Source organism: Pongo abelii, chromosome 1 (assembly GCF_028885655.2).
Source record: "Pongo abelii isolate AG06213 chromosome 1, NHGRI_mPonAbe1-v2.0_pri, whole genome shotgun sequence".
NCBI lineage: Eukaryota > Metazoa > Chordata > Mammalia > Primates > Hominidae > Pongo > Pongo abelii.
The window spans coordinates 214,227,858-214,255,348 of record NC_071985.2 but is presented as its reverse complement, the minus strand read 5'-3'; the positions used below and the strand labels follow the sequence as shown (position 1 = coordinate 214,255,348).

General features: G+C 54.3%; 2 protein-coding genes and 1 non-coding gene across 6 annotated transcripts; 1 reads left to right on the top strand and 2 right to left on the bottom strand.

Annotated features, from left to right (window-relative positions):
- Positions 1 to 1,688: 1,688 nt before the first annotated feature.
- On the bottom strand, positions 1,689 to 10,441 carry LOC100939526 (aflatoxin B1 aldehyde reductase member 2). The gene is made up of 7 exons (XM_024251104.3): positions 9,543 to 10,441; positions 6,180 to 6,367; positions 5,883 to 5,987; positions 5,041 to 5,137; positions 4,728 to 4,827; positions 3,739 to 3,868; positions 1,689 to 2,110 (listed from the first exon to the last, which is right to left on the bottom strand). Exons 1-7 carry the CDS (start codon positions 9,838 to 9,840, stop codon positions 1,949 to 1,951), a joined length of 1,080 nt encoding a protein of 359 aa, XP_024106872.1. The 5' UTR covers positions 9,841 to 10,441; the 3' UTR covers positions 1,689 to 1,948.
- On the bottom strand, positions 2,801 to 2,907 carry LOC112130914 (U6 spliceosomal RNA). Its single transcript, XR_002913084.1, has one exon. It is a non-coding gene; the product is annotated as a U6 spliceosomal RNA (small nuclear RNA).
- SLC66A1 (solute carrier family 66 member 1) lies at positions 10,022 to 27,073 on the top strand. 4 transcript variants are annotated; one of them, XM_054540747.2, is made up of 10 exons: positions 10,022 to 10,054; positions 10,425 to 10,585; positions 12,632 to 12,884; positions 16,000 to 16,241; positions 22,451 to 22,580; positions 23,313 to 23,400; positions 24,052 to 24,194; positions 24,338 to 24,430; positions 25,031 to 25,216; positions 26,345 to 27,073. In XM_054540747.2, the coding sequence occupies exons 4-10, from the start codon at positions 16,078 to 16,080 to the stop codon at positions 26,417 to 26,419; spliced, it is 879 nt and encodes a 292-aa protein (XP_054396722.1). In that variant the 5' UTR covers positions 10,022 to 10,054; positions 10,425 to 10,585; positions 12,632 to 12,884; positions 16,000 to 16,077; the 3' UTR covers positions 26,420 to 27,073. The 4 variants fall into 4 exon arrangements, with proteins under 4 accessions (XP_054396722.1, XP_024092130.1, XP_063570728.1 ...); XM_024236362.3 differs by lacking the exon at positions 12,632 to 12,884; XM_054540759.2 differs by lacking the exons at positions 10,022 to 10,054; positions 10,425 to 10,585; positions 12,632 to 12,884 and adding an exon at positions 21,571 to 21,640 and having other exon boundaries at positions 16,127 to 16,241.
- The last annotated feature ends 418 nt before the right edge of the window (positions 27,074 to 27,491 follow it).

Genomic DNA, 27,491 nt, shown 5'->3' with positions numbered 1-27,491 from the left:
TACCTTATACATTTAGATGGTGATTCATTTGAGTTAATTTTTTGTTTATGGTATGGGGAAGGGGTCCAACTTCACTCTTTCACAGGACATCTGGATGTTGGTGAAGATGATTCTTTTCCCTATTGAACTGTCCCTATTGAGTTGTAACTCAACTCTAAAATCAGTAAGAGTATATTTCTGGACTCTAAGTTCTGTTCAGTTGCTCTATTCTTATTGCCAGAACCATTGTCTTTATTACTGTAGCTTTGTAGTAGTTTTGAAATCAGAAAGTGAGTCCTCCAACTATGTGTTTTTCAAGACTGTTTTGGTTCTCCTGGGTCCCTTGAATTTCCATATGAGCTTTAGGATTAGTTTGTCTATTTCAGTATTAAGAAAAAGTCAGCTGGGAGTAATAAGAATTATATCAAATCTTTTGATCAATAAGAAGGATTTTTCTTTTTTTTTGAGATGGGGTCTGACTGTCACCCAGGCTAGAGTGTAATGGCACGATCTCGGCCCACTGCAACCTCTGTTTCCGGGGCCCAGGCGATCCTCCCACCTCAGCCTCCAGAGTAGCTGGGACCACAGGTATGTGCCACCACACGCAGATTAATTTTTTGTATTTTTGGTAGAGACGGGGTTTCACCACGTTGCCCAGGCTGGTCTCAAACTCCTGAGCTCAAGTGATCTGCCTGCCTTGGGCTCTCAACATGCTGGGATTATAGCCATGAGCCACTGTGCCAGCCTTGGATTTTATCTTTTCAAGCAACTTATTAGTGTGGTCTGTTGTGCAAAGATAACTGATACACCACTCCACATGGGTGAGCATCTGTTTTGTTACGGGTAAAGAGAAACGACGGTGACAACATAGGGAAATCTCCGCTCCACAAAAAAAATAAAAATAAAAACTTCTCGGGAGGCTGAGGTGGGAGGATCCCTTGAGCCCCGGAGGTCAAAATTGCTGTGAGCAGTGATCATGCCACTGTACTCCGGTCTAGGTGACAGAGCGAGAGCCTGTCTCAAGAACAAATAATAAATATAAATGAAAAAGTAAATTTCCAGGTTGGGCCTCTTTCATTGCTTCAAGAAGCTGCTCCAAGTGCTGCCTGCTGCCCTGCCCATGGCTGGAGGGATTTTGCTGCACTGGGAATGCAGCAGGTTCAGCAACCACTGAACCGAGGATTCTTCTTCTCAGCCTTGGTGCCTCCTGTTTGGAGTAGGGGTTTCCAAGGGAAATGAGGACCTTGGCTGCCTATGTCCCCATGCCGAATAGGAGGCCCAGAGCCAAGACTGAGAACCTAATGGGTGAAAAGACAAGATGCTTTAGTTAAGACAAGAGGAGGCTAAGATTGAGAGCTTCAAGATGTTCCACAGATCCTGGGAAGTGTTCTTCTTCTTGGTAGTGACTCTAATGGTAGTTTCTTTGTCCCAGTTGTTTCATTCCTAAGAATGTATTGAGGCAATTCTGAATTAGAGAAAATGTACTGCAGGTGTACATTTTCTATCGTGTGTAGAAGAGTGAGAGACACCTCAATGTTGAGAGGTCAGGTGGGTATTCAGACCAGGGGCCCGAGGAGACCCCGGGAGGGCAGTGTGTTTCTGTGACCCTCCTAGTACCTCTGCCCTCTGAAGACTCCAGCCCATGGTTCTGCCCTTTCTCAGTCCCCAGGTAGGAGACGAAACAAGGTGTCAACAGCAGAGAAAACAAGTTTTTGGGGTTCACTCAAGACCTGGGCTACAGCCAGGTCAAGTGCCTGCTTTATTCAACAGGAAGTGCTCAAGTGGGACTCACCCCCGACGTTTCACAGTGTAAAGTGAACAGGGAGCAAGGCAGGAAGCTAGAAAAATAATGCATGGATCTAGACAATTCAGAAAGACCCTTCTAAGTCAGCTTAAGGCCAAGACTGGTCAGTGTGAGAGAACAAAAGAGGTGACAGAAAAGCCTTGGGCAGCCTGAGCCACGATGGGCCTAGCGGAAGTAGTTGGGACATTCGTGAGCAACCAAATGCCAGGCTTGATTAAAGGCATCCACGACAGCTGGCTCCAGGGGCCCTTCCTCTGTTGCTGCCAAGTTCTGCTCCAGCTGCTCCAGGCTGGACATGCCCAGGATGACCGCGTCCCCGTGGGCACCCTGCAAGGGAGACAGCTAGACTTCAACCCTCTTCTGCTGCACAGCAACTCCACTCACAGCCCTCCCAGCCACCTCCCTGCTGAGATCTGGGGTCCCTGTTTATATTTATATCCTGTATGTCCAGAAAGGACTTAAGGTGCCTTGGATAGCTGTACCCATGTGACTTGAAACCTGCATCCTTTCCCCTACTGCCACACGACGCTCCCAGACAGGCCTACATTCACAGCCCAGTTCTGCCCCCCAGCAGCTGTGTAAAAATGGCTAAGTTGGCTGGGCACAGTGGCTCATGCCTGCAATCCCAGCACTTTGGGAGGTCGAGGTGGGAAGAACACTTGAGCCAAAGTGTTCAAGACCAGCCTGGGCAACAGAGAGAGACTCTGTCTCTACAAAAAACAACAAAACAAAATTAGCCAGGGGCGATGGTGCATGCCTTGTCCCAGCTACTAGGGAGGCTGAGGCAGAAGGATCACTTGAGCCCAGGAGGTTGCGGGTGCAGTGAGCTATGAGTGCGCTGCTGTTCTACAGCCTGGGTGACAGAGTGAGACTCTGTCTCAAAAAAATAAAAAAGCGGGCTACGTTATTAAGCTTGTTTTGACATTCAATCTTTTTTTTTTTCAAACAAAAATATTTTTCCTTGTGTTTTGTACACAAAAGGGGGTGGGAGGTAGTGCAGTGTGGTGGTGGCGGCGGAAAAATATGGAACGCTTCACAAATTTGCGTGTCATCCTTGCGCAGGGGCCATACTAATCTTCTCTGTATCATTCCAATTTTAGTGTATGTGCTGTCAATGTGGGCACGACATTCAATCTTTTTCTCTATTTTCAGCATTGGAATAAGAAAACTTATGTAAAACACAGCTCCCACGTACTGAACATCTACCGGATATATGCCAGACACTATGCAACATGGAAGGCTGGAGCTGCAGATAAGTTTTTTGCTGTTATTTTCATTGTTGTTTGCTTGTTTTTTTAGACAGGGTCTTGCTTTGTCACCCAGGCTAAAGTGCAGTGGTGTAATCTCGGCTCACTGCAGCCTTGACCTCCCAGGCTCAAGCCATCTTCCCATCCCAGCCTCCAGAGTAGCTGGGAACATAGGAGCAAGCCATCACACCTGGCTAATGTTTTTGATTTGTTGTAGAGATAGGGTCCCATTTTCTTGCCCAGGCTAGACTCAAATGCTTGAGCTGAAGCAATCCTCCCCTCTCGGCCTCCCAAAGTGCTGGATTACAGGTGTGGGCCACTGCCACTGGCCAGGAAGTAAGGTTTAACCAGGAAGACAGGGGGCATCAAGAGAGGGAAACCAAAAGGGTGAGATGGGTGGGTTTTAGTTAAACCTGTGTTAAAACGTCTGCCACTTTAATAGCTGGGTGAACCTTGGTTTCCTCATCAATAACACTGGGATAATCATAATTCATAAAGCCTAAGGAATAAGAAAATCCCTGTAATGAAGCCCTCACTACAAAGCCTCCACTCAGATACCATCAAAGACCAGTGAGAAGAGTGTTTATGAGAATTGGAAGAAAGAGAAATTTCAGAGGAATTGAGAAATCAAATGCTTTGGGCTTCACCTAAAGGTGATGCTGGTCGCCCTGGAAGCAAAGAAGCTGAGCGTCCAGGGTTGCTGCTTACCTGCAGCTGTGAGTGGTGGTACATCCACCGGAGGGCGGCCGAGGTCATGCTGGGGGCGCTGGCACCATACGCGGCCTGCAAGGCCTTCTCCACCAACGCAATGGCCTCGAAGTGGTGCTCCTTCCAGAAGCTGTGCAGAGGGGACGGTAGCACAGGGGTCAGTACCATGGGGGTCACACTGGGAGCCACACCAAATAGCCATCGAGGACCACTGCCCCACCCTACACCCTGCAGCCCTGAAGGGCGGGTGTCCTCTCTAGTCATAGGTCTCCCACTTTGCTGGGCATCAGAACCACCCAGGACGCTGGGCCCCTTAGCAGAGACCTCAATGAATCTTTATTCCTGAGGACTCAGTAGCCTGCTCTGATTTTCCCCAGGGACACGAAGGCTGCTCAGATGGGGCAGGATTCCCTCCTGGGCTCTCTTTTTTCTTTTTGACACGTGGTCTTACTCTGTTGCCTACACTGGAATGCACTGGCATGATTATGGCTCACTGCAGCCTCAACCTCTTAGGCTCAAGTAATCCTCCTGCCTCAGCCTCCCAAGTAGCTGGGCTATAGACAGGTGTGCACCACCACACCTGACCACTTTTTTGCATTTTTTTTTTTTTTTGTAGAGACCATGTTGCCCAGGCTGGTCTTGAACTCATGAGCTCAAGTAACCCTCCTACTTCGACGTCCCAAAGTGCTGGGATTACAGGTATGAGCCACCATGCCTGGCCCATCCTGGGCTCGCTTTTTCCTTCCCAGCAGGTGACTGCTCAGGAAAGAGCTACAACTTCAAGACCCCAACATCCAGGGATCCTCATTTCCCCCCCGAGGTCCCAAGACAACAAGAAAACCCACAGAGTGCTTGGGAATTCCTGAAGGAATGCAGGGGAGGAGATGCAAACAGCAAAGGAAGGTCTTACCTCAGGAACAGCCCAGGACTTCATTCCACATAGAGCTGACCCCACCCCAGCCATCGTCCCAAGCCCACCCCCAGCTCACCGATTCCTGTAGGTCTCAGCCCAGCTATTCCCAAAGAAGCGGCCCACAGGCTGTTTCCCGTCCTTGTCCTCATACTTGTACTTGCCAGTCAGCAGGCCCCCTGCGGGAAGGCAGCAATCAGCCCCCGGGCCCCGAGTGCCCCAGAAGCTGCCATATCCCTCAGGGCTCTGGTCTAGGGGAGGGGCAGGGACCCAGGAGGTCCCTGAAGAACGCAGCCCAGCCTCTTGTCAAACCCTCCCTGCTTCGTAAATTCTGGGCTGGGCATCTGTGGGTCGGGAATAGGCTGACACAGGGTCAGGAATGCTCCACGTACCAGCCAGAGGGTTGTAGGCATAGAACCTCAGTCCAAAGTGCCTGAGGCAGGGGAAGAGCTCCGTTTCCATCTGCCGGGTGGTGGCGTTGTACATGCCCTGCAGGGAGAGGGACCCCGGGGACAGAGTGGACATGTCAAGAGAAGGAACTGTTGCCTTCCACTTTTAAACTCTAAAGCAACACCAGCCCAAGACTTCAGCAATATTCTAACATCACTACTGTTAGTAGGGGATGGAGGGAGGGTGTTGGGCCCAAGGACAGAAAATCGAAGTGGAATGGTATCTTTCCACAAATATCTGGTGTATGAACTCCATGCTAGACACTGGTTACAACCACAAGCAGGTGTCACAAAATCCCTGCCTCCAGTAGATGTTTACTCAAGTTTAAAAAAATAGACAGGAAGGCAGCTAATTACAATAAAGTTAGGTTCTACAATCAAACAAGGAGCTGGAAAGTACTCGCTGAATGTATGAAGAAGAGGTTTGGAGACTGGAGACTCCTGTGGGGCTGTCTAGAAAGGCTTCCAGAGGAGGAGACCTCTATGTAAGGCCCAAGTGCTTCTCCCAGGGAGGAGAGCAGGGGAAGTGTGTTCCAGGCTGAAGTATGAAAGGAGGTGGGGAAGGAAGGGTCCAAGGTGCACAGTCAGGCAGGAAAGAAGCAGATGCCCAGTGGCCAGGCTGAGGAGCTTGAATGGCATCCTGAGGGTACATGGGAGCCATCTGCAGGCTTTCAGCAGGGGAGTGGCTGCTATGCAGAGGGCACAGGGGGCAGTCAGGGGGCCAAAGAGAGCCCAGGATGAGCAGGAGTCCTAGAGACCTTGGCCTCTGCAGCCCCAGCCCTCACCTGGTACACAGTGGGCAGGATCCAGCCGTTGCTCTTGCAGAGGGTACAGATCTCAGCCACTTCCCAGCTAGCATAGTTGGAGAGGCCAAGCTCCACGAACTTGCCCTGCGTGAGTGAGGCTCCAGTCAGAACCCAGTGCAGCCCAGACCAGGAAAGGGAGGCCAGAGTGAGGTCCCAGGGAATGCGGCTGTTCCCTGCCCCACCCTGGGACTGCCCTGGTGCCTCTGCTCTCATGAGTAGGATCAGGATAAAGAAAGGAGTAGGAGCCCACCTTTGGAGCTCGGAGGGCCCCCTCACCTCCTGGTGCAGCTGGTGGCAGGCACGCAGCGTCTCTTCCACTGGGGTGCCGTGGTCAGGTGCGTGTAGGTAGAAGAGGTCCACTTGGGGACACTGCAGCCTCTTCAATGACGTCTCCAGCTGGGACCGGACACTGTCAGGCTTTAGTGATTTTCCATCCCAAGGGTTGGCCTTGGTGGCAATTTTCACTTGGAGAGAGAATGGAATGGTTAAGTGACCTATCAGAGCCATTTGCTAACCATGTAACTCTAGCTAAATTACTAATATTCTCTTGGCCTCAATTGTATGATCTGTAAAATGGGGTGATAATAATCAAACTGTCCTCATTGGGAGGTCCTGGGGATTAAATAATGTCATATATGTGAGTTCTCAATGTTCACCTATTAGAATAACTATCATTAGTCACCAACTTGCTGGCTGTGCCAGGCGTTGCACTAGAGACTGAGTATGCAGAGATGAACTGAACACAATGGATCTCTGCCCTCCTGGAGCCCTAGAGGATGATGGTACAATATGGTAAGCACAGGAGGGAAAGGCACACGATGCCAAGGAGCCCAGATGAGATGCATGAAGCCAACTTGGAGACTCCAGGGAAGGCTTTTCTAGGAGATCACTCCCAGAGTCCCAGCCAACAAGGAAGAGCAGGAAGTACACTCCAGAGCATGGGAATCCATGCAAAGTCAAAGAGGCAAAAAAACAGTATGTGAGGCTCCAAACCTTCAAGTCTAAGTTATAAGAGCTTAAATTCCAGAGCAAGGAGCAGTGGGACATACGACAAGAGACAGGGACAGACCTCATCCCAAAAGTTCTTAAATACCATCCCACTGAATCTGAACTTGATCATTCCAGATTTTGTCAGGGTGTGAACCGGTCACCTGTGTTCACACTTGGCTGCAGTATAAAGAAAGAAGTCAAGGGGGCAGGCCTGGAAGAATTTAGGAAAGCGAAGCAGCCACATGAATGTGGCCCAGTGGCAGAGATCAACTGGAGAGCTTAGAAGGCACACTGAGCAGAATGTTAATTATAATTCTCCCCTCCCCTTCCCGACTCACAGAAGCATGAGCATACATCCAACCACTGTACAGACACGTTGCTATGACAACAGTGTTCTGCATCCAAGCAGCTTGGAAATGAGTTAATTTTGCACTATTCTTTCCCCTATAAAGAACCTCGGCTGTTGGTCCAGATGTAGTGGCTCAAGTCTGTAAACCTAGTTTGGGAGTACTTTGGGAGGCTGAGTAGCAAGGATTACTTGAGCCCAAGAGTTTGAGATAATCCTGGGCAATGTAGCAAGACCCTCCCTCTACAAAAGTAAAAATTAAAAAAGAAGCCCAGCTGGGCCAGGAAAGGTAGCTTATGCCTGTAATCCCAGCACTTTGGGAGGCTGAGGTGGGTGGATCACCTGAGGTCAGGAGTTCGAGACCAGCCTGGCCAACATGGTGAAACCCCGTCTCTACTAAAAATACAAAAATTAGCCAGGTGTGGTGGCACGTGCCTGTAACCCCAGCTACTTGGGAGGCTGAGGCAGAAGAATCACTTGAACCTGGGAGGCGGAGGTTGCAGTGAGTCCAGATCGTGCCATTGCACTCCAGCCTGGGCGACAGAGTAAGACTGTCTCAAAAAACAAAAAACAAAACAAAACAAAACAAAAGAACCCCAGCTGTCTGGATTGGTCGGTGGATGGATTCTGCACTTTTCATACTTAGCAAAGTCAGCTCAGTAGCTCAGACGGGTGTCATGAGATCAGTTGGGATATGGGAGAGAACAAGTTCCACAGTTTCTCATCCAGATTTTCTCCATTTCCCCACAACACCCCAGGCATTCTTGGCATGAACTTTGCCTCAGGCCTGGCCTGAGGACTTCGGTCCAGTGAGCTCCTGGCCTCAAAGATGGAAGCGGGGAAGGGTTGGAGAAGAAAAACCAACTCAGGAACAAAATCTTCATTATTAATAGCATGTAACCTGGCCGGGCATGGTGGCTCACACCTATAATCCCAGCACTTTGGGAGGCTGAGGTGGGCAGATCACTTGAGGTCAGGAGTTGGAGACCAGCTTGGCCAATATGGTGAAACCCCATCTCTACTAAAAATACAAAAATGAGCTGGGCGTGGTGGTGTGCACCTGTAATCCCAGTTACTTGGGAGGCTGAGACAGAGGTTGCAGTGAGCTGAGATCTTGCCATTGCACTCCACCCTGGGTGACAGACCAAGATTCCGTCTCAAATAATAACAACAACATGCAGCCAGGTGAACTAGAAAAAGCATGGGCCTGAGATTCACATTCGCCCTCTTTTCCCCCCGACCCCCCACCTGCTATGACTCTAAGGAGGACCCAGAGAGAACCTCTCCTCAGGGGTGGGGAGCAAGAGCCTCGGAATAGTCCAGTGGGTGAAGCATGGTAAGGGTAACAGCCCACTTTCCCTGGGCCCTCACTGAGTGCCAGGCACCCTCCCAAGGGCTATCAAGGGCACCAGGCTCACGAGGGACAGTCCCCTCCATCCTCCGCTCAAGCCCCACCTGCCCAGTGGCCTTCCTTTCACACATCACGCACATTGCATTTCCAAACCAAGTCTTTGCACAGACTCTAATGCTCCTTTCTCTTGTTCTCCTCCAACCTACCATTGAGCCTTTAAGGCCAAGTTCCATCCAGCATTTGCTGAGCCTTCCCTAGTGCCTCTCCCCGGCCTGCAGCTCCCCAAAGTACTCTCTCTTCCGGGCTCTCCAGAAATCATTACTTCAATCTTCCTCATTAGACTCTGAACTCCCTGTGGAGGGCTGGAGTCACTTTCCCTCCTATGGCCCCATGTCAAAGCCTGGCGTAGAGTGGATAGAAAGTCCCTACACCCTCACCCGTCCGCACTCCCTAACACTCCTACTCTCCCAGCCAGCCTTACGGCATCGCCACAGTTCTCCCTGAGAGAGGCAGAGGTACTGCCAGCTACACAGGGCAAAGTCTAGCGGTTAAGAAAAGGCCAGGATGAGAAAAGGGTGCCCAGGGAGTGCATGGGTGATGATGGCAACGAAGGGGTAGAGAAAAGGGGGAGAGCCTGGGTGGGGACCGGTTGTGGGCACCTGGCAGGTTTGGAGGCGGAGGCATCAATGGAGGTGGGAAGCGATGGGCCAGACCAGGCTGGGGGGAGACTCTCGCGCTGCAACTCCCAGGGGAAGGAGAGTGGCGGAAAGGAGTCAGGACAAAGCACTGTCTAGTTGTCCTGGGGTTCCCAGAGCTGCGGGGTGGACCTGGGGTGGGGGTCGAGGGTCGAAGCCGTCGGTGCCGCCCGCGGCCGGGCCCGAGCGGGGTGATGCACGGCTGGGGACGGGCTCAGCTCTACACGATGCATGGGGAGGATCGGGGCCACTGTTACCTCTGCAGTCGCCGCCGCCCAGCCCGAGCCCCAGGCCGCCCAGGATGGTCTCGGACTGGCCGTCGCTGTACATGAAGGCCGTGTCCAGTTCGGTGTGGCCGCGCTCTAGAAACGCGCGCACGGCCGCGGCGCTGGCGGGCGCGTCCATGCGGCGCCCCATCTCCATGGTGCCCAGCACCGAGGCGACCCGCGGTGGCGGTGGCCTGGCCATGGTGAGCGCGCGGGCCTCGGGCGGCGGAGAGCCAAGTGCGCAGTGGGACGCGGCGCGGAAGACTACGCGAGACGCGGCGCTCAGCATAGCAGCGGCGCCTGCGCGTTGGGAGCCGTGGAGGCCCCGCCCACGCCGGGGAGGAGCGCGGAGGCACTTGGGGGCGGGGACACCAGGCGCGGCTGCAGCGCCTCCAGGCCGGGTCAGCCCAGCGCGCGGCGTGGGGGCGGGGCGGTGGCGCGCGGTCAGCTGACCCGGCGGGCCCTGACCCAGAAGCTGGGCCCTGGCGGCGGATCTGGACGTGGTGAGCCGGTCAGGGGGCAGGTGGCAAAGTCCACGGCTGGGGGTCGGGGCTCCTGGGCTTCCCTGCCACGTCCTTCCAGCCCTCTCCTCCGGCCGCTGGACTGTCCGGGCTCCTGCACCCTCCTTGTGGCGCGATATCCTGGGACGAGGCTCCGGGCCGGGACTGGGTGGCCCTCGGGAGTCCGCAGCCCGTGGCCCCCTACCTCAAAGGCGACTAGCGCGGCCTCTCGAGCTGGCCTGGCCAGGAGTTGCCCTGCCCCGGCCGACCGGCCCCTTGGCATCTGATGGCTTCGTTTTTCACGGGCCGGCCGGGCGAGGGGCCCTCGCGGCGCTGGCCCCAGCAGCTGTCCTATCATTATCCCTCCAAACAGGCGGCCCGCGCCGGGCTGAGTCACCAGGAGGGAGCTGTGGCCGAGGACGCCGAGGCCTGGAGTAGGTGGTAGCCCCGAGCTGGGACGCTCCTCCCTCCACAATCTCCCCAGGTCTGCAGGGACCGAGGGCCCACACTGCCTCCTCCCACGCCGTGCTTAGGGTAGGTTTCCAAACGTGTGCATGGAGAGTCTGAGTCTGGAAGTGTGAGGGGTCCCGGGCCTGGGTCACAGGTCATGTCTAATCAACGCTTACTGGAGGCGCCTGTGTGCCCGGACGCTGGAGGGGCTACAATGAGAACAAATAATAGTCATTTTGGGCTGTTGGTGTTGAGTGCCAGTGCCAGGCACCCTTGTAATCGCTTGGCCTGGATTGTCTCATTTAACTCTGCAGTCAGCCTAGGTGGTGGGTATTGCACTATTCCCCTACTTTTCAGATGAGAACTACGAAGCTCAATCACTTGAGTTCCAGATTGGTAGGCACTGGGCAGGTCTGTTCCAGAGTGCTTTTCTCCTCAACCCTGGGCTGTTCGAGCTCATAGCTTTCTCCCCTTCCTAACTTTCTCCTTTCCTTTCTCTTCTCTCTCTTCCCCCCTTTCTCCTTTCCTCACCCCTGTTTCCTCTCTTCTTCACTCTGTCCTTCTCTCTATCTCTCTCTTTCTCTCTCTGTCTCTCAACATTTGCTGAACCTCTAGGTGTGCTTACACCTGGAGAATAAGAAATACACAACCCAGAGTGGGGAGAGTACGTTTCAAAGACAGTGGTCGCAGAGGACAGTGGTAGTGTTCTTCAGGTGTGTGGACAAGGGGAGAGGAGGAGGTGGAAGGTTCTGTCCAGCCAGCTCTCATGGGGCATCTTTGAAAGGGCAATTTAGAAGTGAGTCCTTATCTCATGACCAGGCCCTTGAAGGGGAGCAGGACACTTCTAGGGGAAGAGATAGCACGTGCGGAAGCCTGGAGACCTGAAATGACTGAAGATATGGGTCAGGAGGCAGGGGATAAGGTTGGGAGGGGCAGTTCTTGGAGTAACTTGAGGCCTAGCCTCAGGTAATTTGGACTTCATCCTGTAGACAAAGGTGGACACATGATTGGCTGTGATCATGTGCCCGAAGCATCCCTGACTCAGCTTGGGATCAGGGAGAGGAGTTTGGGTGTGGCAGGAGATGTCATCTCCAGCCCAGCCTTTCTCAAAGTGCACCAGATGGAGCAGAATCGCTGGAGGGCTTCTTAAACTCAGAATCTCTAAGCCCCAGCCCAGGTGCACTGACTCCAAATTTTGAACATGCACCCTCCAAGGGTGATTCCAGGGTACCACTTCTGGGGTCCTTCCCATGCATGCAGATGAGGTCAAGCTCCATTGCAACTTTGGACATCCATTTGCTCAGTGCTGTTTGAACAGGAAGTGGGCCCATGCCTGGCTTCTAGGTGACAGGAACTACGCAGGATGGCCCTCAGAGCCAGGCCCTTCTGTTCAGGGATCAGGTGTGTCTCAGAGTGTCCCGAGCTCCACATTGCACATGGGTCCTGTCCAAGGTCAGGGGGCCACCCACCCAGTATCCTGGATCCATAAACCAAGGTACCTTCCTCAAGACAACCCCCCAACACGCACACATACTGGGGTGCATCCATTTCATTTCCTCCTTAACCTGGGGAAAGGGGGAAGTGAGAGAGAGGCCGCAGGGTCCATAAACCAAGGTACCTTCCTCGAGACAACCCCCCAACACACACATGCGAGATGTGTCCATTTCATTTCCTCCCTAACCTGGGGAAAGGGGGAAGTGAGTGAGAGAGTCTCCAAGGTGGTTGAGATGCTGGACTCTCATCCTGAAAACAGTCGCTGCTATGTGTTGTCAGGCACAGGGCTGAGAGCATTATGTGCATTTAGTCAGGACAGCTGCCCCAAGGAGTGAGTGTCATTAGCCCCATTTTATAGACAGGCTCAGGCAGGTTAATTCACTTCCAAGGCCGCTCAGCCTCACCTGTCAAATGAGCACAGTATACCCAACCTTGCCGGGGTGTGGTGAGGATGGCAGTGGATGAGTTGCAGCCTTGTGTTCAGGCTCTGCAAGGGGGTGTGGGGGTGCAGCCCAGTTGGGAGTGGTGGCTGAGAACATGAGGACTTGATTTGAAATGCCTTTGGCATTGCAAACGTGTAGTTCTCACCTGGACTATATGGTTTTTTTGTTTGTTTGTGTTTTGTTTTTGAGACAGAGTCTTGCGCTGTCACCCAGTTGGAGTACAATGGCGCCATCTCAGCTCACTGCAACCTCTGCCTCCTGGGTTCGAGTGATTCTCCTGCCTCAGCCTCCTGAGTAGCTGGGATTACAGGCACGCACCCACCACGCCTGGCTAATTTTTGTGTTTTTGATAGAGATGGTGTTTCACCATGTTGGTCAGGCTGTTTTCCAGCTCCTGAGCTCAAGTGATCCAACTGCCTTGGCCTCCCAAAGTGCTGGGATTACAGGTGTGAACCACTGAACCAGCCACACCTGAACTATATGTTAATTTGGAGTGGCCTTTCAGGGGCCGGAGATGGGGCATCAGGTGAAGGTTTCCAACATCAGCTGTGTTGATGGTCCCCCAGGTGGGCCACGAAGACACAGGGAAGAGGCTTTCAGCCTCCCTGCCTGTGCCGGGCCCTGGAGGTAGACCAGTGAGCTGGGCTGACAGTGACCTGGGGCGCCCTTACCTTCAGGTCCAGGGCCTCTGCCCACAGCGAGTCACATTAGGGCTGAGGGTCTACGACTTCCTGAGAGGAAGTGCTGACTCACTTCCTTTCCCTCCTGGTGCTCCCTAGTCTCTGTGTCCTCAGCAGTTCCGTAGGGCCAGCCAGGGACTAGCTGGGGAGCCCAGGCCTCCTGACACAAGTGGGAATGAAGACAGCTAGAGACAGCCCCCGCCTGGATGAGGAAATCCCCTCTGAGCACAGGGAAAAAAGAGGAAGCCCCCTTTCTGGCTGTGCACTCATGCCAGACCACAGAGGCCTCTCCCTCTCTCTCTCTCTCTCTCCCTCTCTCCCTCTCTCCCTCTCTCCCTCTCTCCCTCTCTCCCCCTCTCTCCCCATCTCTCCCCCCCTCTCCCCCCCTCTCCCCCCTCCCCTCTCTCTCCCCCTCTCCCCCTCTCTCCCCCCCTCTCTCCCCCACTCTCTCCCCCCCTCTCTCCCCCCCTCTCTCCCTCTCTCCCTCTCTCCCTCTCTCCCCCTCTCCCCCTCTCTCCCCCTCTCTCCCCCTCTCCCCCTCTCTCCCCCTCTCTCCCCCTCTCCCCCTCTCCCCCTCTCTCCCCCTCTCCCCCTCTCCCCCTCTCCCCCTCTCCCCCTCTCCCCCTGTCTCCCCCTCTCCCCCTCCCCCTCTCTCCCCCTCTCTCCCCCTCTCTCCCCCTCTCCCCCTCTCGTCCCCTCTCCCCCTCTCCCCCTCTCGTCCCCTCTCCCCCTCTCCCCCTCTCCCCCTCTCTCTCCCCCTCTCCCCCTCTCCCCCTCTCTCCCCCCTCCCCCTCTCTCCCCCTCTCCCCCTCTCTCCCCCTCTCCTCCTCTCTCCCCCCTCCCCCTCTCCCCCTCTCTCCCCCTCTCTCCCCCTCTCTCCCCCCCTCTCCCCCTCTCCCCCTCTCTCCCTCTCCCCCTCTCTCCCTCTCTCCCTCTCTCCCTCTCTCCCCCTCCCCCCATCCCCCTCCCCTCTCTCCCCCTCTCCCCCTCTCCCCCTCTCCCCCCCTCCGCCTGTCCCCCTCTCCCCCTCTCCCCCTGTCCCCTTCTCCCTCCAGTCACAGAAGTCTTCTGCTTTGCTGGTGACAGATGGACCTGAGGCGGGCAGTGTGGCAGGTGGCCATGAGCAGGGGTGTAGGTCTGAGTCTTGGGTTTGACTCTAGCTTCCTGGCTGGGTGGCGCTGGCACATCACTTCTGCACTCTGGCTCAGGCTCCTTGTGGATATCAGTGGTCCCCACTTCATAGTTGCTGTGAAGATGCAACATGAATGCACGCAGGATCCTTGGCTCACTGGTCCAAGCTGTGGTGACCATCACTGATGGAGATGGCCCAGCTGAGCCTCACTTTCCCTCCCTCCTCTAAGGTGTCACACAGGCAATGACTGCTCTACTCACTGTCCAGGGTGCCCGGGTACCGGGAGAGGCCTGCCCTGCCCACTCCTGCGATCAGCCATATTCTGGCTTTGTCAGTGTGACAGTGGGGAGGTAGCTGTGGACTCCTTGCTGGTAGGCGTCCCCCATACTCTGAGCTCCTGGGACAATACAGGCTGCAGCATCCCAAACTTGAGTCCTTGTCACTCATGCAACTCCGGGGATCCCTTGCTCCTCTTCTCCACTTGCCTCTTCTGTGTGGGGCAACGGGCTTTATGGTTTGTGTGTGTGTGTGTGTGTGTGTGTGTGTGTATGTGTGTTTTCTTTTAAGACAGAGTCCGGCTCTGTTGCCCAGGCTGGAGTGCAGTGGCGCGATCATGGCTTGCTCTGCAACCTCCACTTCCTGGGCTCAAGCGATTCTTCCACCTCAGCCTCCTCAGTAGCTGGCTGGGACTACAAGCGTGTGCCACCACACCTGGCTAATTTTTGGATTTTTCATAGAGACAGCGTTGCCCAGGCTGTTCTCGAACTCCTGGGCTCAAGTAATCTTTCCCACCTCAGCCTCCTAGGGTGCTGGCACAGTGCCCAGTCCTTATTTTGTTGTTGTTGTTTTGACACAGGGTCTTGCTCTGTCATCCAGGCTGGAGTGCATTGGTGAGATCATGGCTCTCTATAGCCTCTACCTCCTGGGCTCAAGTGATCCTCCCACCTCAGCCTCCTGAGTAGCTTGGACCAGAGGTGCACACCACCATGTTTGGCTAATTTTTCTTTTCTTTTTCTTTCTTTTTTTTCTTTTCTTTTTCTTTCTTTCTTTTTTTTTTTTTTTTTTGAGATGGGGTCTTGTTATGTTGCCCAGGCTGCCAGGCTGGTCTCAGTCTCTTGGGCTCAAGCTGTCCTCCCGCCTTGGCCTCCCAAATTGTGGGGATTACCGGCATGAGCCATCGCTCATGGCTACAACCTGCTTTAAATTAGATGAACTTGATGGGCCTGGCCTCAGCAGATCCTTACAGAGTAATTTACAATACAGAGTAATTTACATACAATAATAACAAGAAATTAGGAACAACCTAAGTGTTCAAGAGTCATAGGAAAAGGTAACATCGAGGGCTCAGTTCAACACACTGTGTATGAACTCACTGAACCCACACAACAGCTGTATGTGGGAGGCAGCACTGTGATGACTCCATTTACAGATGAGAGGGCTCAGGCACAGAAAGGCTGAGTCTTTGCCCAAAGTCTAGCATGAATGGGTGTTGAAGCAGGGATTTGAACACACCCGTCCCTTCTGCAGATCCAGCATGCTGTCTGCATGTGTCTCTAGTTGGCGTGTGTTTGCTGTGATCTGTGCACCTGGGGGCTGATTGGGTCCTGGTGGGTGAAGATTATGTCTTTGCCCTTCTCTGGTTCAGGGCCAGGAGCCCGGCGAAAAGGCTGGGATGAGCTTAGTTTGGGATGACTGTGAATAGGACCTGGACCTCCCAATGCTGAAAGCCTCCTCTCTTCCTCCCTGTAGAACCCTTGCTGGCCTCAGAACACCAGCTCCCTCCCTCCGGTGCAGCCCTGCCTGGCCGGGGGCCCCTCCTCCACAGCCATGGTCTGGAAGAAACTGGGCTCCCGCAACTTCTCCAGCTGCCCCAATGGCTCCATCCAGTGGATATGGGATGTGTTGGGTGAATGTGCCCAGGACGGCTGGGACGAGGCCAGTGTGGGCCTGGGCTTGATCTCCATTCTCTGCTTTGCTGCATCTACCTTCCCGTGAGTAGTGTCTTGGTGGCAGGACCAGGGCAGGGCTGTGGGGTTGAGGCAGTGGCTCCAGCTACTGCTCAGCGAGGGGTTGTCTGGTGGGCCATGCGCCTCCCTAGACTAGAGCCTGGGTGGGTTCCCTTGACAGGGACTTGTACTGATTGCTACCGCAGGTCAGACCTAGTGCTGGGCAGTGCTGATACAGAGATCATCACCTTTGCAACAGTTTATTGAGTGCCCACCATATACCTGGCTTGCTTCTAAGCACTTGCCATATTTCTACCTCATTTAATCCTCACAACAACCTTGTGAAACAGGGACAGTTACCATCCATCTGTTTTATAGATGAGGGATCCAAAACCCAGAGAAGTTAAGCAATTTGCTTTAGGTCACACAGCTGGTCAGAGATGGGGCTGGAGAGTGGGAGGGCTGGGATGCATCAAACACAACCTCTGTCCTCCAGACTTTGACAGTCTGGTGGTGGAGATAGCAGCAGTGAACACAACATTGCGTAGCCGCTGCCATGATCAGGGATTGAGGACATGCTGCACAGGGGTCAAGAGCATCCTGACCTGGGCGTGTCACCTCACTGCTCTGAGCCTCAGTTTCCTTGCTTGTGTCATGGAAATATTGTTACCTAACTAGACAGTTGCTATGAGGATGGCATGAGGGTGTGTAGAGAGAGCTGCCCACTCAGGGCCTTCACACAATGTTTGCACAAGCCTGAAAGCTGTCAGTGGTGACACTGCTATTATTTCATTACATGAAGCACAGAAGAGGGACACCCACCTGATCTGCAGAGGTGGAAGAAGATTACAGTCAGGAAGGACCTGGAGGCCAGGCACCGTGGCTCACGCCTGTAATCCCAGCACTTTGGGAGGCCGAGGCAGGAGGATCACTTGAGGTCGGGAGTTCGAGACCAGCCTGGCCAACACAGTGAGACCCCCATCTCTACCAAAAAAAAAAAAAAATTAAAATTAAAAACAAAAAAGAAGGGAGTTGGAGGTGTTGGCCTCTAGGCTAAAAGCCGAGGATGGGACAGCATTGAGGGGTGAGAGCCAGGGGCTGAGTGTGGAAGAGCAGTTCAGGTAGAGGAAGCAGCAGATGCACAGAGAAGGGGCAGCTGCGATTATATGGTGGACAGTGTGTGGGGGTCAGGAAAGGGAGAGGTGAGGTCACGGGGTCATCAAAGGCCCTATGGCCTAAGTGGCATGCTCTGCTCTTAAGAAATGTGCTCTTTATCCTAAGGGATAAAGACAAGGCTTTGATCAGGGGCTTGACATTGTTTTAACAGCTTTATTGGGAGAGAATTCGCATTTCATGCAATTAACCCATTCAGTGTACAAGTCATTGGTTTTAGTATAGCCAGAGTTATGTAACTGTCACCACAACTAATTTTAGGACATTTTCGTTAGCCCAAATGGAAACCCATGCCCATCAGCAGTCATTCTTCATTTCTCCCGGAACCTCTCAGTCCCTGCCAGCCACTAGTTTACTTTCTGTCTCTGTTGATTTGCCTTTTCTGGACATTTCATGATTCATATAAATGGAATCACACAGGACCTGTTGTGATTGGCTTCTTTCACTTAACATAATGTCTTCAAGATTCATCCATGTCATAGCATGTATCAGATCAGTACTTCAGTCCTTTTTGTGGCTGAATACTGTTTTATTCTGTGTATAGCACGTTTGGTTATCCATTCATCCATTGATGGACATTGGGTTGTTTCTACTTTGTAGCTATTATGATTAATGTTGCTATGCACATTCATGTATTTTTTTTTTTTTTTTTTTTTGCCGGGTGCCATGGCTCACGCCTGTAATGCTAGCACTTTGGCAGGCTAAGGTGGGCAGATCGCCTGAGGGCAGGAGTTCAAGACCAGCCTGGCCAACATGGTGAAACCCCATCTCTACTAAAAATACAAAAATTAGCGGGGTGTGGTGGCGCGTGCCTGTGGTCCCAACTACTCGGGAGGCTGAGGCAGGAGAATCGCTTGAGCCCACCAGGCAGAGGCTGCAGTGAGCCAGGATCACACTACTGCACTCCAGCCTGGGGGACAAGAGAGAGTCTCCATCTCTTTTCTTTTTGAGACAAGGTCTCACTCTGGGACTACAGGCGCCCGCCACCACGCCCGGCTAATTTTTTGTAATTTTTTAGTAGAGACGGGGTTTCACCATGTTAGCCAGGATGGTCTCGATTTCCTGACCTCATGATCCACCCGCCTTGGCCTCCCAAAGTGCTGGGATTACAGGCCTGAGCCACTGCGCCTGGCCTCACTTCTTTTTTTTTGAGACGTAGTCTCGCTCTGTTGCCTAGGCTGGAGTGCAGCAGCGCAATCATGGCTCACTGTAACCTCTACCTCCCGGGTTCTAGCGATTCTCCTGCCTCAGCCTCCTGAGTAGCTGAGACTACAGGCGCCTCCCTCCACACCCAGCTAATTTTTATATTTTTAGTAGAGACAGGGTTTTACCATGTTGGCCAGGCTGGTTTCAAACTCCTAATCTCAGGTGATCTGCCCGCCTCAGCCTCCCAAAGTGCTGAGATTACAGCCATGAACCACCCCGCTCGACTGTCTTTTCACTTTCTTGATGGTGTCCTTTGAAGCATAAAAATTTTAAATTTTGATGGTGTCCAGTTTATTTTTTCTCTTTTGTTTCTTGTGGTTTTGGTGTCATATCTGAGAAACCACTGCCAAATGCAGATAACAAAGATTTATCCTTATCTCTTCTTTTTTTTTTTTTTTTTTTGAGACACGGTCTTGCTCTGTCCCCCAGGCTGGAGTGCAGTAGTGTGATCACATAGCTCATTGCAACCTTGACCTTCTGTGCTCAAGCGGTCCTCCCACCTCAGCCTCTTGAGTAACTGGGACCACAGATGTGCACCACTAAACCTTGCTAATTGAAATTTTTTTTTTTTTTTTTTTTTCTTGGTAGAGACAAGGTCTCACTGTATTGTCCAGGCTGATCTCAAACTCCTAGATTTAAGCGATCCTCCTGTCTCGGCCTCCAAAGTGTTGGGGTTCGAGGCATGAGCCATCGTGCCCAGCATCTCTTGTTCTAAGTGTTATATAGATGTAACTCTTACATTTAGGTGTTTGATCCATTTTGTGTTATATTTTGTAAATGATGTGAAGTAGGAGTCCAACCTCTTTTTTTTTTTTTTTTTCTTGAGACAGAGTCTTGCTCTGTTGTTCAGGCTGGAGTGCAGTGGTGCGATCTCAGCTCACTGCAACCTCCACCTCTTGGGCTCAAGTGATTCTCCTACCTCAGCCTCCTGAGTAGCTTGGATTATAAGCATGTGCCACCATGCCTGGCAAATTTTTGCATTTTTAGTAAAGATGGGGTTTCACCATGTTGGCTAGGCTGGTCTCGAACTCCTGACCTCAGGTGGTCTACCTGCCTCAGCCTCCAAAAGTGCTGGGATTACAGGCATGAGCCACCACACATGTGGATATCCAGTTGTCCCAGCACCAAGTGTTGAAAAGACTGTCCTTCCCCATGGATTTCTCTGGGCGCCCTATCAGAGGTTTGATGTTTTTACTGAGTTACCTTGTTCCAGGTGCCATGTTGGGTGTGGTGCAAGTAAGCCAAACAGACACTGTCCTTGCCTTTGGAGAGCTTCCATTCTGGTACCCTTGAAAAGATAATCTGGGAGTGATGGGGAGGAAGGAGCAGAGTGACAGAGAGAGTGGAGGCAGGGAGGCCGCCTTGGAGGCTGTGGAAGCCTTCAGCAAGCATCAATGGTGGGGGGATTGGAGAGGCCCTCACCAGGCAGACTGGACAGGTGTAGGTGACTGATGGGGCCAAGGGCGGGAGGCTCCCTGTCCAGGGGTGAGAGCTTCCTCAGGACTATCCAAGGAGCTGGCTGAGGATCCCCCTTTCTGCCTGGGCTGGTTGATTAACCAAGGAGGGGATTGGAGGCCTGGGAGAGAGCCCTAAGTGATGGAGGGAGGGTGGCTGCCCCCCTGGTCTTCCCTAGGACTCAGTCTCTTCTGAGTGGGACAGAATCACTTTCCTGCAATTGATGAAGACAAGTTGAGTCATAGCATCTTAGGAGGAGCTTTACTGTAAGGGATAAACCTTGATTAAGGGCCTTCTCAGTGCTGGGCCTATGCTAGTCACTCCCCCGTCCTCAGGAAACTTGAGTGAATCTGGGAGGGAAGGGGATGTCAAGTGTTACAAAGGAGGAAGGAGAAGATGCCAGCGGAGCTCGTGTCAGGGGAGGCCCAGAGGAACCGATATTTCCTGAGATGGGAAAGATGACTCTGAGGCCTCTGGGCCTGAGGAGGGGTGGGCGGGACATCTGAGACCAGAGATGGGAGGAAGAGAGAGCCATCCTGGGGCGGCGAGCCTGGGGCCTTGCAAGGGTCCCCTCGTAGAATGGTGGTCCTTGTCGAAGAGCACTGGAAGGCTCTGGCAGTTTTTGGTGACACTGGGGTTTTAGTTTTTTATTTGTTATTAAAGAATTTTTTTTTTTTTTTTGAGACAGGGTCTCACTGTGTCATCCAGGCTGAAGTGCAGTGCTGCATTCATAACTCACTGCAGCCTCAACTTCTTGGGCTCAAGTGATCCTCCCACCTCAACCTCCTGAGTAGCTGGGACCGCAGGCCCCCACTCCACACTTGGCTAATTTTTTTTTTTTGGTAGAGATGGGGTCTTGCTGTGTTGCCCAGGCTGGTCTTGAACTTCTAGGCTCAAGTGATTCTCTTGCCTCAGCCTCCTGAAGTGCTGGGATTATAGGTGTGAGCTACCACGCCCAGCCTCCAAAGTGTTGGGATTATAGGCATGAGCCACTGCTCCTGGCTGAGATGGGGGTTTTAGAAAGATTTCTGAAAGGGAGGATGAAAGATTTCTGAAAGGAGGGAGGCTTGTTAGGAGGCTGAGGGAGGCAGGTGGAAGGACTGGCTGTGGGAAGAACCCAGCCAATGCCCGTTTCTTAGTTTCTGGCTTGGATAATGGATAGGATGAGCTGCCATTTAGTTAGTTTCTTTGTTTCTTTTTATTTTCTTTTTTGAGACAGGGTCTTGCTCTGTTGCCCAGGCTGGAGTGCAGTGGTGTGATCTCGGCTTACTGCAACCTCCACCTCCTGGGTTCAAGCAATTCTTATCCCTTGGCCTCCCGAATAGCTGGGATTACAGACATGCGCCACCATGCCTGGCTGATTTTTGTATTTTTGGTAGAGATGGGGTTTCACCATGTTGGCCAGGCTGGTCTCAAACTTCTGGCCTCAAGTGATCCACCCTCCTCAACCTCCCGAAGTGTTGGGATTGCAGGTGTGAGCCACCGTATCTGGCCACCATTTAGTTTCTTTCTATCTGTCTGTTTTCCTTCATGCATGCAGGTGGTTAAAGAGAAACTGGAACAGTAAATGGCAGTATGTATAATGGTTAAGAGCAAGACCGGAGGCTCAGGTAGGAGTTGAATCCGAGCGGTATGGCACGGCTTCCTCCAGGCCCAGTGAGGAGGTCATCGTGGTAGACTGGACAGCACAGGTGTCTTGAGGACAGAATGAGTCAACACACATGCAGAGGGCTCAGAACTGCCCTGGGCCTCAGTGCCACCGCTAGCTTTGGCCTCGTACCCACACCTGGCCAGAAGTCCTAAGAGGGTCCCAGCACCAGGGACTTTTGGGAAAACAGCCAGGGGACCAAAAGCCCACCACCTTGATAGTGGAGCTCCAGGCGCCTCAGCCCCCCCCTTCTCTGTTGCCCTCTAAAGAGAACTGGGCTGGGGTTCTGCCTATCTTGGCTACGGCTGCTCCTGGAGACCCGGCGTGCCCAGGCCTTCGGCCTGCGCATCCCTTCCCCAGCACTGTTCTTGTTGCAATGCCCTTCCCTGCATCCACAGGAGGAAGGATCCAGGGTTCTATGCAGCAGTTCTCAGGGCCCAACACAAAACTTCAGGACCCTAGATAAGCCCCAGATCCCCACTGGAGACCCCAGGGTGTGGTGGAGGAGAATCTGAGTAAGGCTGGGGCTTACCCTGGAGAGATGCACAGCCGTAGAGCCCTCGGCTTAGAAGGGATTCCCCAGGGGACTCCTCCAAAGGGCCGAGAAGGCTCCTGAGGATCCCGCCTGTGGGGAGGATGGGCCCCCAGGCCACTTCCTTTCCATTGCCGCCTCGCTCTTCTGTGGTCGTCTCCTCTGGGCAGTGTCCCCTGTAAGGCGGCATCCCCTGTAAGGTGGCCTGAGCATGCGTCCCCTCCTCTTCCTCTTCCACAGCCAGTTCATCAAAGCCTACAAGACGGGCAACATGGACCAGGCGCTGTCCCTGTGGTTCCTCCTGGGCTGGATTGGTGGAGACTCCTGCAACCTCATTGGCTCCTTCCTTGCTGACCAGCTGCCCCTGCAGGTGGGCCGGTACCCGGGCAAGGTGGCGCTACCCCTAACCCTGCCTCACCCTGAAGGGTTGCCTGAGGAGATGCCAGGCTCTTTGGCCCGCCTGGCCTCCAGAACCCTGACCCGTCATTCCATCTTGTGTGAGGGCCCCATCCTTCTGTCTGCCGAACTGTGACTGTGGGCAGGTCACTGCTCTTCTCTGGGCCTCAGTTTCCCCATCTGCAATATGAGCATGTCTAACAGGAAAGTTTCAGGGTCTTCCACCTCCAGGGTACTGGAGTGCTGGCGAAGGTTTCAAAGGGTGGGCCCCTCGAGGAGAAAGGGAGTTTTTCCGTGGGAGGCCCAGATGCCATCCCGCTCCTGTGGGCAGGCAGAGCTGGGGCTCCCAGTCAGGAAGGCATTATCTTCCCACGTGGGACCAGAAAATTCTGACTGCCCTGGTGTCAGGCCAAACCAGAGCCATTGCTTCACCGTGGAGTCCTGCTTTGTCCTGACTGCTAGCGCTGACCACCAGCTCATTGGCCCCTCCTGGGCTAGATCCTTTCCTGGGTCTTTCGTCCACCTGTTCTGTCATTCTGCCAGGTGGGAACTGGGAGTTCTTGCTTGCCAGATAAGGAAACAGAAGCTCAGAGAGGCAAAGTGACTTGGTCAGGGTCACCTAGCTGGGATATGACAGAGGGCTGCCGGGGCGTGGTCTCAGATCCTGGGACTGTGCCAACCCCCGGGCCCCCTGCGTCTCTTACAGACCTACACGGCTGTGTATTACGTCTTGGCAGACCTGGTGATGCTGACGCTGTACTTTTACTACAAGTTCAGGACACGCCCCTCTCTGTGTGAGTATGGGGACCGCTCTCTGTCAGATGCTCTACCAGCAGCAGGGGGCAGTCGGGGGGGGCGCCTGGAGTGTGGGAGGAAGCGGGTTCCCCATGGCTGGGTGATAACCCAAACCTCGGAAAGGCTTCCCCGGGCCTTATCTAAGAGCCTGAGCCTTAATTGGCCAAGATAGAGGCTTGAGGGCAGTGAGCGCGTCCTGGCCCAGACCACAGGTCGGTTCCTCTTGCCCAGGGGCTCATTCAGCAGACACAGCTCCAGCTCCTCCTCTGTGTCCGGCCCTGGGCTTGGAGCTGGGGAAACGAGGGCAAGTCACACAGGCTGCCTCTGCCCCAGCCTTCAGGAGGAGCAGGAAACAAGGTCAGCTTGAGGCTACACGGACACGGGGAGGGACCTGGGGAGGAAGTTGTCTCATCAGCATTTCTGCTTCGTGTAACCCCCTCCTGACCTCCCTGCCCTCAGCGTCTCACCTTTCTAACTCTAGGAGAAGGGTACTGTTGTTGTACCCGTTCGACAGATGAAGAATGAAAGCTCAGAGAGGTTAGGTCACTTGCCCAAGGTCACACAGCCCCTGAGGGGCAAGGCCAGGACTTAGCACCCCCCCGCTGCCACTCAGCCATCTAACCTCGGCTTCCCTCCTGCCTTGTGTGCAGTGTCTGCCCCCATTAACTCCGTGCTGTTGTTCCTAATGGGGACGGCGTGCGCCACACCGCTGCTGAGCGCTGCTGGGCCCGTGGCTGCCCCTAGGGAAGCCTTCCGGGGGCGGGCGCTCCTGTCCGTGGAGTCGGGCAGCAAGGTGAGGCGTGGGCGTGGCGGTCGAAGGGATGGAGAATGGCTCGTCCCCAGGGCTCTCCCCTGCACAGCCTCATGGGTGCTAAATGGGGTGGGGGATCACCTCTGGCTCCTACGAGACACCAAGTACCCCCTTCTGCCCCACAGCCCTTCACCCGGCAGGAAATCATTGGTTTCGTCATCGGCTCCATCTCCAGCGTGTTGTACCTGCTCTCCCGGCTGCCTCAGATCCGCACCAACGTGAGCCTCCAGCAGGGGCTGGGTGGGGCCAAGTAGAGCCGACCTGGCCACCCGGGCCCTCTGGGCTAAGGAGTAGCACAGCATAGGAGCCTTGGTTCAGAAAGTCTGGGTTACTCCCACTGTTGGCTTGGGCAAGTTAATCCAATCTCCGAGCCTCCATTTCTGCTTCTGGAAAATGGGCGTGGTGCGGCCTGCCAGCCAGGCTACAAGAGACCCGTGTGTGTTGGGGGAGTGGGCGGTCAGGGGGAGGTGAGGGGCTGAGCTTGGAGGCCTGAGGGGAGAGGAGAAGCTGGGGAGTCGAGGAGGGGAGGCTTGCTGGGCAGCTAGAGCCTGTGTGGGGTGGAATGCAGGGTGGTGTGGGGCCACAGGCCTGGCACAGCCACGGTCTCCTGTGGACCTGGGCAGGGGCCTGGGAGGGCTTGTCTGTGGGTGGGAGGAGGCTCTTCTGTGTGTCGGGCCCACGTCAGACACTGGGCACCCAGGGAAAGATTGGCTCAGAGCAGGTGCACTGTGGTGGGGCAGGTGGACATGGGGACAGTTACAATCCAGAGTGACAAGAGGCCCGTTCGAGATCTCTGACCTGACCTCCTCCTGCCCCAGTTCCTCCGGAAGTCCACCCAGGGGATCTCCTACTCGCTGTTCGCGCTGGTGATGCTGGGGAACACGCTGTATGGGCTGAGCGTGCTGCTCAAAAACCCCGAGGAGGGCCAGAGCGAGGGCAGCTACCTGATGCACCACCTGCCCTGGCTTGTGGGCAGCCTGGGCGTGCTGCTGCTCGACACCATCGTATCCTTCAGGGCGTGTGAGGCAGGTGGTGGGGTGTGGGCAAGGAAGCCCCTGCCTGCACACAGCATCAGCACTCATCTGTCTCTTCCTCCCTTCATCCATCCGTCCATCCATCCATCCCTCCTTCCCTCCCTCCCTCCATCCGTTCACCCAGTCATGCCTACCTCCTGTGTGCACCCAGCTGGACCCTGGAGCCATGAGTGCCTCAGAGGCTTACAGCCCAGCAGGGCGCAGACAGGACACAACATTATCATCAAAGAATTACTTCATTGCAGTGGCACCAAGTGCTGCAGAGAAAAACGACAAGAGCGTCTAGCCAGGAACTGTCCTGGTTAGAGGGGCAGCAAAGGCCCCTGTCTCATTGAACCTGTGACCTGACAGAGAAGAAGTTAGTCAGGGGAAGGCAGGAGAAGAATGTTCTAGGCTGTACAGACGAGAGCTGGAGTGTGGAGACACACACGAGTTGGTCAGACAAACCTGGGTTCAAATCCTGGCTCCTCCCCTGCTTCCTAGCTGTGTGACGCAGGGCACACAGTCAACCTCTCTGTGCTGCTGTGTCTTCACCTCGGTTAACAGCCACTGTCTCGTCAGGATATTGTGTAAGATGAGGTATCTGGAAACACTCCCCACAGGACCCCGTTTTCAGTGAGGGCTCAGGAAGTGTCTGCTGAATGGCTGGACAGAGCGTTACCTGGGTCTCACTTGGGAGAAAGTAAACATGGCCTTTGTTTTAATATTTGCTAAGTCCCTGCTGGGTGCAGGGAGAGGTGACAGTTTAGGCTCTTGAGCCCCAAAATGGCCCAGCCACCTGGAAGCCTCCAGGATGCCACAGGGGAGAGGAAGCGAAGATCCTGGGCCAGGGTCAAGGGAGGCTGCCCACGGGAGGGAGAAGTCGGTGCCAGGCTTGGAGATAGATGGAGCTTGGCTAGGGCTTGAGGAGCCGGGCAGTCGTGCTGAGTGGAGGGGCACAGCTAAGGTAGAGGCTGGGAGGTTATGGCTGGCCCTTCCCACCTGCAGCGTGGGGGCGGGAGGGAGGGGAGAGGGAGGCAGCTCCTAGGAGTCGAAGGCCCCCAGGGGCAGGTCCAACCCAGTCTCTGTTCAGCTTGGCCTTAACAGCGGCACCCCCAGATCTCCATCCAGTTCCTGGTGTACAGGCGCAGCACCGCCACCTCGGAGCTTGAGCCCCTCCTCCTCCCCAGCTGACCAGAGCCAGGCTGAGCGCAGGAGGACAGGCACCACCAGATGCCACACCAGGCAGGGGGAGGTGTGGACAGTGATGGTACCACGGCCCTGCATCAGCCTGTGGGTGGCCTCTGGATTCTCCCTGGACTGAACCGTCCCCTCCGGAACACACCTTCAGGTAGACCCTGAAGCCTCGAGGCCGGGGCTGGAGCTGAGACCCCAGGGCCTCTCAGGAGACAGCGAGGCTGCCCCTCCCACCACCTACCTCATTCTGCCTACTCACCCCAGGGGCCACAGCTGCGGCCTGCTGGACTCAGGACTGTCCTGTCAACTCCAGACAACCGAGTGAACAGGCTGGGTGCCGTGGCACACACCTGTAATCCTAGCACTTTGGGAGGCTGAAGCGGGTGGACCACTTGACGTCCGTAGTTAGAGACCAGCCTGGCCAACATGGTGAAACCCCGTCTCTACTAAAAATACAAAAATTAGCCAGGTGTGGTGGCACACATCTGTAGTCCCAGCTACTTGGGAGGCTGAGGCAGGAGAATTGTTTGAACCCGGGAGACAGAGGTTGCAGTGAGCTGAGATCATGCCACTGCACTCCAGCCTGGGTGACAGAGTGAGACTCTGTCTCAAAAAAATAAAAAAGATAACCGAGGAAACGGTACCTCCCCACGAGACCTGCTTCTGTTGCTCCTTCCCCAAGGTGCTGAGGGATCAGGGCTGCTTTGGGGACCAGCGGTGGATGTGGATGGGGATTCAGGATGAGCTGAGCGGAGGGGACCGCATCTGCCTGCAGCCCTGGCCCAGCCTCCTGGGGCCTCTGGTTTCTTTAGCCTGCTTCTCTGGGCCCTTTCCTGACAGGCCCCACACCTTACTGTGGGGACATAGCAGGGAGAGTGACTCCCCATGGGGAGCCTGCCCCTCGGTGCTCAGGAAGAAGCAGAATGGTTAAGGTTCTGTCGGATCTGGGTTCTGCATCGCAGTTCCTTGGTGCCTAGCTTACCTCATCTGTGAAATGGACAGTACTGTCATTTCCTGTGTCCTTTCAAGGATTACATAAGATGCTGACATTATGGAGTTTAGCCCCAGA